This window comes from Stegodyphus dumicola, chromosome 8 (assembly GCF_044657685.1).
Source record: "Stegodyphus dumicola isolate Sdum_Otavi_A_Nest chromosome 8, ASM4465768v1".
Classification (NCBI taxonomy): Eukaryota; Metazoa; Arthropoda; class Arachnida; order Araneae; family Eresidae; genus Stegodyphus; species Stegodyphus dumicola.
Genome location: NC_140775.1, coordinates 193,014,238 through 193,027,903, shown reverse-complemented (window position 1 = coordinate 193,027,903; position 13,666 = coordinate 193,014,238). Strand labels below are relative to the sequence as shown.

The window sequence follows — 13,666 nt, the reverse complement described above, 5'->3', positions numbered from 1 at the left end:
TATATTTTTCTGTGGTTTATTATTTATACAAAAAGTTTAAAATACATGCAAAAAAATATTTTTAACAAAATTCCAGTACAAACAATTTTACAGATACTCAAAATGAAAATTATATAATAGCATCTATCTTTCTCTATTTTAAATTTGAAAAAATAGTTTTCTTATGGTAATAAGCTTTGAAAATATAAGTTTTACTCTGAAAGATAATAGCTATATTACACAAACACACACAGTTCCACACAAAAAAACAAAATTTTCTCAGCGATAATTAAAGAAAATAGAGCAGCCATCTTTGAGTCACTGAAAAGTTACAATGTTTCAAACTCTGTTATTTGAAATCAGGAACAACCAGTACCAATAGCATATAAAATATTCACTGACAAGTGCTAATTTTTAGCACTTATATGTTATCTCATTTTTATATTATTTTCACTTCAAATAGAGTCCAATCGTAAACCAATTTTTCAAAATGTTCATTTATATTTCCAACATGTATACATATATCTCTTTCATAAAGCACATAACATATTAACAAAATATCAACATTACATTTAAAATACAATTACCATTATGATAAAATATAATTAGGCATATATCCAAAATATACTTAAAAATTTCATAAAATTTAAAATCTACAACAACTCTAAGTTACCCAGAAATTTTTTTTTATTAATAATAATAATAAACATAAAAATAGAAACATTTGTGGGAATATAATTCTCCCAAATATTTCTGTTTTATAAATATAATCTACTGCTCAAACAATTTCTTAGAATAGTTGCTAAAGTTTCTTATAACAGCTAAAAATATTTTGAAATTTCTCCAATTTTTTCTACCTAGACAAAAACACTATACAACTGTTGTAAGAAATAGTTTGGGATATGCTAAATTTATAAACAAATTTGTCTTATTCTTTCCCAATTTTCAGAGATTCTGTTTCCAGTTTTTTTGCATTTTACTTTTCCTGTTGTTTGTCTTTTATTTAATTATTAACTATAATTTTTTTTTAACTAGTATAATGAAATTTCTCAAGATGTTCCATTCCTTGCTAATAGAAATAAATATTATTGTTTTAGTTTCCTGAAACAAGATTGCTACTTTATTGCTTAGAACATATATGTTATTTATCTAGAATAGGAATTCTCTACCAGAATGGATGTGAGAATTCCAAAGTTTCAGGGGGGATGCAGTCACCTGCTTCCTGCTACAGTCCATGTTAGTAAAAGAAAAGAAACAAATGAGGAATTTGGCACTTGCTGCTAAGATCTCTTTCTCTCTCAAAATGGAATTGGATGAAAAGTGCATATCCAGGTCGAAAGCAAGTTTTTACAAATTACCACATGTTCATTTCATCCTGTAATGCTGCAGCTTCCTGCTCACATTCATTCTTCCTTATCTTGTCAGAAACTGTAGTTGTGAAAAATGATTTTTATCCATGGATATATTTGTCTCATAAATTTTATATTTACTGATAATAGAATGAAATGAGTGGCAAACAAAGAACATGTGATGATTCATATATTTAGTTCACATCCTTTGCAGTCAATGGAGATCTCAATGTGCTATTTGTAAAAGATGTAACAATGTGTATGTTTTGTCAAATTATCTTCTGTAAGCGACTAGGCTACAGCAACATTTGCAGAATGTTCATCTTCAATACAAGAGCAAAAACCTTTTTTTGATTGACATGGAAATGCTCTTAAAAAGATAAAATTACATTTAACAGAGGCATTTCAAGAAAAATGCCAAAATGTTACTGAAACTGCATTGGAGAGAGAATATCAGAAAAAAAACACTCACAACTGGTGGTCAAACCCTGTGCTCTATCAAGTGTTCAGGAGATTAAATCTGCAGCATTTGGCTTTTTTAACTCAATGTATTGACTGATGTGGCATTTTGTTTATGATTGCTGGTATTTATAAGATATGTTCACTTAAATTCATTAAAAAAAAAAAAAAAAAGTTTTTTTTTTTTTCCCCTTTTGTTCTGCTCTAGAAACCACCAACCACTATGGCCTCAGATATTTTTAAGAACATTTCATCATTCTTAGAGTCTGAAAATCTTTCATGGAATACTATACATGGGTGTTACACAGATGGAGCACCAGCTATGTCGGGGACCAAATCTGGATTTCAAGTGAAAAACTAGTGAAAGGCATTTACTGTACAATCCATCATCAAGCACTAGCCTCAAAAAACACTTACAGCTTCAGTACAGATTTTGGGGGTTCAAACAATTTAAATTGTGAATTTTATTAAAAGAGGAGCTCTCAATGCATGACTTTTCAAGCAGTTATGCAGTGACTTGGATGCAGACCACCATTTCCTTCTTGTTCACACAATGTTTAATGGCTTTTAAAAGGAAATGTAACCGAGTGAGTATCTGAGCTTAGGAAAGAGCTTAAATTGTTTTTTGAAACTAAGGATAAAGTGGAATTTTTTGCCAAGATGGATATCCACCACGAAAGAAATACGAACATCATAAAATTCATTTATTTTTTGAAAGCTTTCATGAGTAAACTAGAAAACAAGAAGAGAAAAGTTAACACGAAAAATGCTGCAATGTTTGAGAAATTTCCTTCAGTCTAGTGTTCCATTGTTGCTAGAGGTAAATATCAAATACTTCCAGAATTTTCAACAAATGAATTTAGGGGATATTTTTCTGAACTTACTGATTAAGAATTGGACTTTGTGAAAAATCCATTCAAACTGCCCAATGAATAAGTTCCTGATGGTTTTCAAAGCCAATTTCTTGAATTGAAGACCAATTCCTGAGCAAAAGACATATTTGAAGAGATCATTAGTCATATATTTTTGGCAAATCATCTCCAAGAATGGCAGAGAGAGCTGTCCATGTGTTGACATATATTTATGAGTTTGGCTTTCCAACTCCGTTGAAAATAAAAATGATGCAACACAGATTAGAGGTCGAAAGTGATCTGTGCTATACTCTTTCAAGCACTCCTCTGCATATCCAGGACTTGGCACACACACACACACACACACACAAAAAAAAAAAAAAAAAAAAAAAAAAAAACTACCAATCACAGATTTTCTTATTGAACAAAAACTAACAATGTCAACATTTTCTAAACTTTTTGTTGTATAATTTATAAAACACATTAAAAAATAATATAAATATATATATATATATTTGAGTTATGGAAAAGTGGGAATTATCTAGCAATTGGAAAAGAGATGCATGGGGCAAAATGGGTTCAGAACCACTGATCTAGAAAAAGTGTTAACAAGTGCTCGCTTCCTTATTCTAACAAGTACATAACATTTTTATACACTTTTATTTATGAGCCACATAGCAGTTCTATGATTTTTTAAAGGTCAGAGCACTCATACAAAACAAAACAATAAGCTTTTAATTTCATAAACATACATACAGTAAATATTTATTATACATAAAGTATAATATTTTTATAGTAATTTTAATACACATATCATATTTCTGTGATTTTAAGATGTCACAGGTTATAAAACATACCTTTTAATTTCAGTACTACCAACAGAAAAATAATTGATTTTAAGAAAATAAATAAAATGCTAAATTATGTCCAGAAAATACTTTTTTAATGACTGACATTGGTACTTTTCCATTTCGCTGGCGCAAATCTCGCCCAGCAGACTTCATTGGCGACAACACACAGTATACACATAAAAAAAGTTGACAAATGTTAGTTCTAAGAATTTTTTCATTTTGAAGGTATAAACATCTAAATGTCATTTAAAATTTTGTAAAAAAAAGCCAATAAATTTGTAAAAATACATTAATTTAAGAATTTGCTGTGCTTTCATGGTACAACATCCTGATTCGCTGTCTCATATCACGTGACCCCAAGTGATCTCATCTCACATAAACTATGCCACAAAAATCTAATTCTCTCAGTTAATATCTACATAAATTTCAAGTTAAATCTTAATTTGGAATACAAGTTTAAATGCAAGAATTATTTCAATTCGTACGAATAGCTTACTCAGAAATTATATAAAACCGCAGTGCTTTACTTCGCTAGTGCATTCTCATTAGAATTGATGAATTTAACCCTTGACTTTGCCTTTTCTATATTTTTGCCATCGGGCGAGTGGTGTGATTACATCCTAATTGACTTAATTACCGCCCGCGAATGGCCTTAGGTCATAAAATTGAAATATCTGGTAAAAATTCTATGTAATTGTATGCCAGTACTGAAAGAAACAATCAATCTGATAAGAAATGCCTGCGGCTCGTTTTGAAAATGAGGAGTAAAAGGTTACCAGTGAGGATATTTCGTTTGGCATTGCTTGTACCATTATTGGAGCCTTTATCGCCTGTGGCGGCAAAACGGAAAAGTATCCTGACATCTTTTACTGACAAAAAATAGAGTGTGGCCATCGAAACTGGTAAACAGTCTGTAATGTCCAAGTTTCAGAAATTGCCAAAGGGTTATATGTTGGCCACTTTCACAAGGAAGTACTGGGAGTAGTTCATAATTCAGAAAAAATTGATATTTTAAGATGTACCTACTTTTAGCAAGGTTCATATGGAAAGATAAAGTCAAAATGAATCATAGGTGAAATGAAACTTGGTGAAGTGTTTGGCTCCTACACCCTAAAGTTACCAACACCACCAGAAATTACTGGTATTTTCTTGACTGTAATTCTAAAACGACTCAGTGTGTACTTTAAATTATTTTCTTTTTTAAATTTAAGTAAACAGAACAGTAACATTTAAATCAACAATGCTCATGAAAATGAAGTAACTTTATACCACAGATGTATGACACAAATTATTCTATCTCTATTCCGAATAAAATATATTTTGCATTTAATTTTTCTTCACTTTTGTTATGACATTTTGAAAGCAATTAGAACTGAAACAATTACTACAGATATTATGAAATTTGAAACTTTATAAATTTTCCCAAAATTCTCTTGTATTATTATACTCTATTTTGTCTTCTAAAATTATGTGTGTATGCACATGCACACATATACTATATATGTATAGTGGCTCACATTCATTTTTGGACACTAGTAGCATTGAAATATATTTGAGTAGATCTTGAACTAAATTTTGAAATAAAGGTGTGGTGGTGTGGTGTATTTAATTATGGGAAAGCACACTAGGCCTATTTGCCTAAGGGGAGGAATGCCTTCGTGGAGGACTTTCTAAGGGAAACTAGCTCGTATACACGTTACACATGGGGAAAACCACGAAAACACCCATGCAGCCAGCCCGTTTGCGGGATTCGAACCTCGGACCGAACTACCAGTGTTCAGCGACTTTACCACTCGGCCGATGGTGGGCCTATTGAAATAAAGATAATAAAATTGTTTATTCAAAAAGTGTTAATAAATAACTCATAATCATTTGGACACTCGAAAGTTTTGTCAAAATGTTTTAGCAGACAATTTTTCTTGTCATAATTTTTTGTTGTAAATGAAAACCTATCACAAGAATTATTATAATGGAAATAGTATGGAATTGTTGAAAATGTACTGAAGTCAGAAAATCATTACAGATTTATTCTATGAAAAATCAAAACAAAACCCTAAAATTAGTATTGCAAAATTTAAGAGGATTTAGAAGAACAGTTTAACAACAAAAATTAACCCTGCAACTGTTAAAAGAGCCATTAAGGTACATGAACATAATGGGATATTGGCAATAAGGAAGTTCTTCATCAACAAGAGAGCAAGAAAATTTTTAGCCACTTGGCATTCGAAAAATACATGGAAATCAAAGATTTATCATGTTGGAACAATCTTATATTTCCAAATGAGATTGAAATTTAATATATTTAGACTAAATTGCTATGAGACTAATAATCTGAACAAGAGTTGAATCTTAAAAAAAAAAAATATATATATATATATATATACACGTTGCTTACTGTTGAGCATGCAGCATAATGATTTTGCTGCCTCTGGGATGGAAATTATAATTTTTATAAAAAACAATATCAATCAGTAAAAATATATAAATATTCTTATTAAAAATCTGAAAGCATCTTCAAAAAAAAACTTGGAATGTAATATAGATTCAAGTTATATCAGGCCAATGATCCTAAACATACAGCCCTAAATACAGTCAAAAGTCTTTAATCCAGACTCGTCGGGACTTCGACGATTCCGGATTATAGATCATCAATTTAAATCTGGTAAGATGGCATGCAGAAATTATAAAATTAAAAATATGAAACCATAATTTAAGAAATAAAGAGCAATTATGATCTAAAGGGTATCAAAATTTACCAAAAAAAAGGCTTAATATTTATTTGTTTACTTTATTAAACATATTTTTGTTTGATGGACATCGAAACATGCCTTCGCTTTGTAGATCCTTTGGCAGCTCCAGGATCGGAAATTCTATTTGACATAATCGAAAGTTCAAGCTTACTTTTATAAAATTATAAAATTGCTCTAACAGTCTGCAAAAAATAATAAGCCGGATCCAATTAGAAGATTAAGGAACAATGCAATCTGCAACATTAATATTTAGATAATTTTAGCTTAGCTTATACCGTCCGTTATACATTAAATGCGCATGCGTAAACGTATTATGCACCTTCATAAACGCATATGCGCATGCGCAGAAAGTTTGTAGCTTTGAAGTCCGGATTATAGACTTTTGACTGTACTATAATTATTAAAAGGAATAGGTTTCAAATACTTTGAGCAGATCAAGAATTTTAAACTGTCTTTATCTGGTATTTTTCTATTTAAGCCATACCATTTGGTGCTCCTTTTGTTTTGGTGTATTTTTTCAATGTCAGGTGTTGTCAGTCTGATTTGGCTCTTCTCCTGGAGATAATTGTCAACAGGCAAACAAGAGACTAAAATGTTTCTTTTAAGTTCATTCATAAAGAAAGACTAGTATTCGAATAACCATATCACGAAATTAAAATACGATTCAAAGCCGGAATGGTTATGCAGCTTTTGCACGTCAGGAAGAAAAAGGTGTCAGAACCTAAATTTAAAGTCTACCGAGTTTTGCAAGCAAACCAAAACTTACTTTAAATGAAATACAACCCATCAGTTAACTAGAATAATTCACACAAGAGTGGTATATGCCATATCCTTGTCATCTCATCCTTACTTTAAAACAGATTAATGTTAAAAAATTATGAAAACTTCTTATTCAAATAAATAAATAAAATAATATAGGCCATGCTCTTCCACCACAGTAGGTTTTTGCCACGAAATCAGAAAACGTTTCCATATTGCTGTTTTGATTGTTCCATTTCTAGTATCGAAGCAAAGGCATGTGGAAAGAATGAAGCCAAAACATGCTGAAAATGCATGGTATATCTTTCAACGGAAAAGTAACCTTAATTTGGTGTAGTAGTACTTAATTAGTAATACAAAATATATTATTAACAACCAAAATTAGCATATATAATATCATCTTCTAATCATCATTTATTTATAAGTTTATCATAATATGTATTTTAAAACTAACTACACAATTTATACAGTCAAAACTCGTTAATCCGGACTCGTCGGGACTTCGGCGATTCCGGATTATAGATCATCAGTTTAAATCTGTTAAGATGGCATGCAGAAATTATAAAATTAAAAATATGAAACCGTAATTTATGAAATAACAATTATGATCTAAAGGATATCAAAATTTATAAAAAAAAAAAAGCTTAATATTTATTTGTTTACTTTATTAAACATTTCTTTCAATGTAAGTTGTTTCGTTTTTTATGTGATAATACATTCTCTTTAATTCTTTAAACAGACATAATTTCTTGTTCAGTTACAATGTTCCACTGTTCAAGTCCTATAATTGCTGTGTCGAGAATACCAACTAATTTGTCAATTGAAATTTTTTCGTTTTCAATAGCCTCTGTCACTTTCTTCACTATCGGAAGCGAATTATAATGACGAGGAATTTGATTTAAATCATATCAAAGATGGAGTACATCGAGATGAAATACTACATTTAATAAGGAATTATAAGCCAAATAAAATAAAAACATCTGTCCTGAAGATAAGGATAGTGCTGACAGATCAACTTCCAATTCATTGCGCGGCGCCACGGCGTTAAAGATAAACAAAGTTTAGATAAACAAAGGATATGCCTTTATCCATTTTTTGTAGCAATTCCACTTTTTGTTTAATGAACTTCGAAACATACTTTCGCTTTGTAGATCATTTACATATTAATAAATATATATCATAAATTCTATTTGACATAATCGAAAGTTCAAGTTTACTTTTATAAAATTGCTCTAACAGTCTGCAAAAAATAATAAGCCAGATCCAATTCGAAGATTAAGGAACAACGCAATCTGCAACATTAACTGAAATAGATAATTAAATCATTTTAGCTTAGCTTATACCGTTCGTTATACATTAAATGCGCACTCATAAATGTATTTTGCGCACGCGCACAAGCATATTCTCAGCTGTAAAGGCCTTACGCGCATGCGCAGAAAGTTTGAAGCTTTGAGGTCCGGATTATAGATCATTCCGGATTATGGGTGTCCGAATTAACAACTTTTGACTGTACAAATTTTGATTTCAGAGGAGTCATATACATATGCTGTTAAAATTTGGGCTGTGAATAATTTTAGTTTTCTTTTTTAACATTAAAAAGTGGGTTTCGCTTATAAGTTTGGAAAAAAAGATTAAATCTTTCAAACATTGAACGTTCAAATGGATGTCCTGAATGAAAAGAATGTCGCCGTTTTTCATTACAGTTTCCAAATAATACTAATTTATTGAACCCTAGTTTCAATGGCTGAAGAATTTCTAATTCTGAGCAGTCTGTAGCTTCATCTACGATACAACACGTTAAACACATTTCTGAATGAGAACCAAATGCAGACATTAAGATAGGATGGGTAGAACTACCCAGTGTCGATAATATAACATCGGCATCCCTCAAAATTGATAATTTATAATCCTTCTCAGCAGTTTGGTTCCCAAAGTCATCTAAATTAAAACTTTGTTTCATGGGCTCGCACTGGTTAGTTAGCAACTGTAATTTTAATTCAGTATTAAAGTCGGCAACATTAGTTTGTTTTTGTTTAAGTTCATTGACAGATGCTTGTAATACTTTAAGTTCTTTTTTCTCACACTCCATTTTATTTTGCATAGTCTCTCGATATAATCGAGTAGCTTTTGCATCAAGTGAATATGGTAGCAAACTATGATGCATAGATTTTGAATGCCCGAATCTGACGAACTTTATAAAGCAGCTTTTTGAAGAACAATGCTCATTTGCCTCAATCAATTTCCATCCTATTTTATCAACTGCTGCATTAGATGGTGCTGTAATCAAAACTCTTATTTTACTGTTATTATATAGTAAGTTATTAGAAAGTAAATTCTGAAGTAACCCAACAATAGTTTGAGTTTTATCTATATAAGATGTACGGAGAACAATAATTTTGGGATCAGGAGCTGCATTATATATCACATCACTAATTGCTAATATAGCTTGCTTTGGAGAATAGCTAAAAGGAGGTTTGCCAGGAAACATATGGGGATTACTTAAGAAAAACGCTTTCTCACTAGGATATAAAATATCTTTCAGCAATGGTGAAGTATAAAGACAATGAAACGTATCTGCCAGTGACAATTTACTTTTTACACGGCAGACAGCATTTGCTGTCATTAATTTTCTGCATAAGGGATAAGTTTGTAAGATCTTTATATAAACAGAAAACTTCACAATAATTGCTTCGTCTAAGTATTTTGAATGTAAATGCTTCCATTCGGGTGTTAAAGTCTGTAGATTCAGTGTTCTATTATACTGCTTGTCAATGTAACCAATTATGTAAGTATCATGGGTTTCATTTTTATGATTTAATAATATTATAAATCCTTCACATGGGCAGAAAGATAACTTATTTACAACTGATTCACACTGCAATTCCATCATGCCATTACTAATTCCACACACGTTTACAATGGATATGTAAAATTTTCTTAAACTTTTCCTACATTCTTGTATTCGCTTGCTTTCAAAGAATATTAAATCCCAAACTTCAGATAAAATAGCTGCATGGAATGAAGATACATAAGAATCTAATGATTCAAAAGAGTGTGGTAAAGATCTAATATTTCCAAATGGAAAAGATTCATGAACCTTATTTATAAAAGAAGATACATCAAATCCAAGTACTTCTTCTAAAACAGAATAAAAGTTTATTGTCTGTGCAGGTGATAAATGATGATTTAATTCTGAATTACTATTTCCATGACAAGGGAAAATGTTGTCTGTTTTTGTTCCTGTATTTGTGGTTGGCATTAAATCAGTTTTGCTCAAAGATATACAAGAATTACATGCCTCCTTTGTTAATTGACTACTACCCATTAGAGCAAATTTGAATTCTTGATTATCTCTATATGAAAGCTTTAAATTTGCTTTATTTAAATTATTGCTGGTAGAACTGACCGGCAGCTTAACAGAAGATGGACTTAATTCACATTCAGACTGAACATTATTTGAATTTTTTATATTTATTGGGGCTTCCCTTTTTGGACCTGATGACTTATCCTTCAATGCCGACCTTCTTTTAAATGTTTTTCTGTTGGCCATGTTTATCAAATCACCAGATACTGATGATAAATTTTGGATTTTATTTGAACATTTATCAGGTTCACATTCTTGCAGTTCTTTCACATGAACTTCAGCTCTTTTAGTTGAATCAAAAGTAACTGAATTAAATGCATTCCTTGACGGCGTTAAGTTAGCTTCACCTTGAAAACCATTCGAGCAGTCATTAATTTTATTTTTAAATAAACTAAATTTACTTTCCTTATCTCCATCTGCTAAATCCTTATATTCACAATTTAAATCCTCTTTATTTATATTAGTGGTAATAGAATTTATTGGCATGTTTTGTAGTAATGATACATAAGTTTTATCTTGCGATTCATTTTGAATACTTCTCATATTGGTTTTTGTTACTTGACCTTCTTTAGAATGATTTGTTTTTTCTGCAACCTGATCCTTAATATTTTTTACCACAGTTTTTCTTGCACATACGTTTTTCCCATTTAGCATAGTTTCTACTAAGTTTGATATACGAGAGCCATAATTCTCAGGCCTCTTAGCAATGGAAGGTGGTTTTGATGCTCCTTTGTTTGAAAGAACTTTGGTTTCAATCGAATTCTCCTTGAATACAGTTGCACTGATTAAGTGAGATGATCTTGTTTCAGAAGAAAGACAATCTGCACTAATTTCCAATTCAGATATTTGTTGCATACCATTATTCTGGTCATCTTTAGATATTAAATTATGACTTTTAACAAAATTTCTTTTCACTGATTTGTCAGATGTATTCTTACACGATGGAATCAATCGAACATTGCTCTTTTTTTTAACATGTATTTTCCTATAATCATTCTGCTCTTTAAACCATTCTTCCTTGCCTCTTATTTTGGTATTTCGATAACGCATTGGTAAAGGCTCGGTTAACAGTGCCTTTCCACATGATTTAACAACTTCTCTTCTTTTTAAGTCATTTTTATTTGCTGTTATAGTATTTAATACTGGTTTATTAGTTTCTTTAATACAAACATCTCCAAAATTTTTGTTTGTACATTCTGATTCGGTTTCAGGTATATCAAAATGAGACTGTTTAAAATTAGGTAGTGAATTATCATCTAAAGGTTTAAAATTGACAGCTGAAATAATTTCATCATCATTTGAAATGCAAATTATTTCTTCTGCATCAGAGGATATTATCTTTCTTTTATCATGAATGTGATGTAATGGCTTTATTAAAGCTGTTTCAGTTTCTACCATCAACAGATTATTTCTTTTAACAAAATCAGTCTCTTTAGTGAAGCATGAAACCTTAGAGATTTCCACCAATTCTGACTCGGTCCCAGGAAGGTCCCAGGAACTACCTGATAAGTATAATTCATTTTTATTATTCTGCAAGTTTTCTGTATTTTTAAACAATTCTATTTGATGTTGCTGCAAAGAATTACTGATTCTGACAGGACAACTTGACTTAGCAGTCTGATCAAGAATTTGTGTATCTGACGAAAAATGTATCTTACTTTCTCCCTTATTCAAAAGTGTTGAATTCACAAATGCACTTGAAGGATCATAGTCCATTCCTAAAATTTCATAATTAGAAGGAATATTTTTGTTGAAGATATGCTCATCAGGTGAAGAAACTGAAGTATTTTTAAAATTATCTTCACTTACAGTGTCTTTAGTCTCCAGAATTTCTCTTTTAATTTTTACAGGTTTACTTTCTACAACTTCCAAATTCTCTAATTCCAGTACTTTTTTTTCATCTAATATACTGTTAATAAAAGATTTATTTTCTAATACAACTTCAATTCCATCATTTTCAGGTATTATAATTTCTTGTTTTATTTTCTTTACAGGGTTACACTCAGTGTCTTCCACAGCACAATGTCTGTGTTTTAGTGCAATGGAAGACACGACTTTAGCACTAAATGTGCAAACAAAACCACCATCATTAAAAGAAGGAACACCAAATCCAATTAAGTCTCCGATTTCTAATTTATGCAGATCCTCGCCTATTTTAATACCATTGACATAAACACCATTTAAACTTCCTAAATCCCTTACAAAAAATTCATTTCCTCTTTTTTTAATATACGCATGCACACGAGAAACTCTGTCATACATTATTAATTCAGGAATCATTTGACCACCTATGAACACTTCTTCCTCATTTAAATTAATTATAAGAGGATTAGCAAGTCCAGGTTCAACTTGCCGTAATATATATTGAAGGTTCATTTCCAGTTTTGTTTCTTAGATTTTAAACTAATATTAATGAAATCACATATTCATTGCATCTATTTCTGAAATTAAAGTTCCAGAAATAAGTATTCAGCATTCACCTTAGATTTAACTTAAATTAATATCACATATTATATCAGCAAGAATATAATCACATAATTGCATCCAGCATTCCGAAATTAATTTCAAATAAATATTCAACCAAATCCACACTTCTTTTTTGTTTACACAGGATACGAATTAAAACAGTTGTAACAAATGTACCTTTTAAAACATGCTGAGTTGATGATAAGGAGATTTATAACTAGAAAAATCCATTAATATCTGAACCTCAATATACACACAAAGGCATGCATCCGCAAGTCCAGCAGCGCATCCGCATCCGGTAAAAGTTTACAATTGGGTGCCCCTTGTTTTTTGGCGATTCTTTTTTTGACGCCAAGATCGGCGCCAGGAAGACACAATTTCAAGATGGCCGCTACACAAAACCAAAATAAAAAGTCAAAGAATTGCGTAAATTCTCTGTCCATGTACACATCGATCTGTTTTCACTTAAAAAAACATATCAGAATTGCACAAACTAGTTAAATTTGTCCATGTACACATCAATCTATTTTTATTTTAAAAAAATCAGGAGGCTAAAGCACAGTTACACTGTCGTGGTAACCAGAAATAAGATTTCATCGGCAAAATTTTACAAAAAATTGTCGCTAATCGAAGGGGCACCCAATTATACACTAGAGCCGCGCGTCCTTATACTTTGTATCAAGTGAAGAACATCGGTAAAGCACAAAGACAATCACATCGCTGTTCATTGCATCAGATCAGAACTCGCCGACATTGCGCCGACAGAGAGTAAAACACACAGAGCGAAAAACATCTTGTTTTGCATCTGCTAAGTCTTTTTGCCCATACAGCGAAAAAT

General features: G+C 31.0%; 1 protein-coding gene across 1 annotated transcript; it reads right to left on the bottom strand.

Moving 5' to 3' along the window:
• LOC118200585 (uncharacterized) lies at positions 1 to 13,590 on the bottom strand. Its single transcript, XM_035372544.2, has one exon. It carries the CDS (start codon positions 12,736 to 12,738, stop codon positions 8,572 to 8,574), a length of 4,167 nt encoding a protein of 1,388 aa, XP_035228435.1. The 5' UTR covers positions 12,739 to 13,590; the 3' UTR covers positions 1 to 8,571.
• Between the last annotated feature and the right edge of the window lie 76 nt (positions 13,591 to 13,666).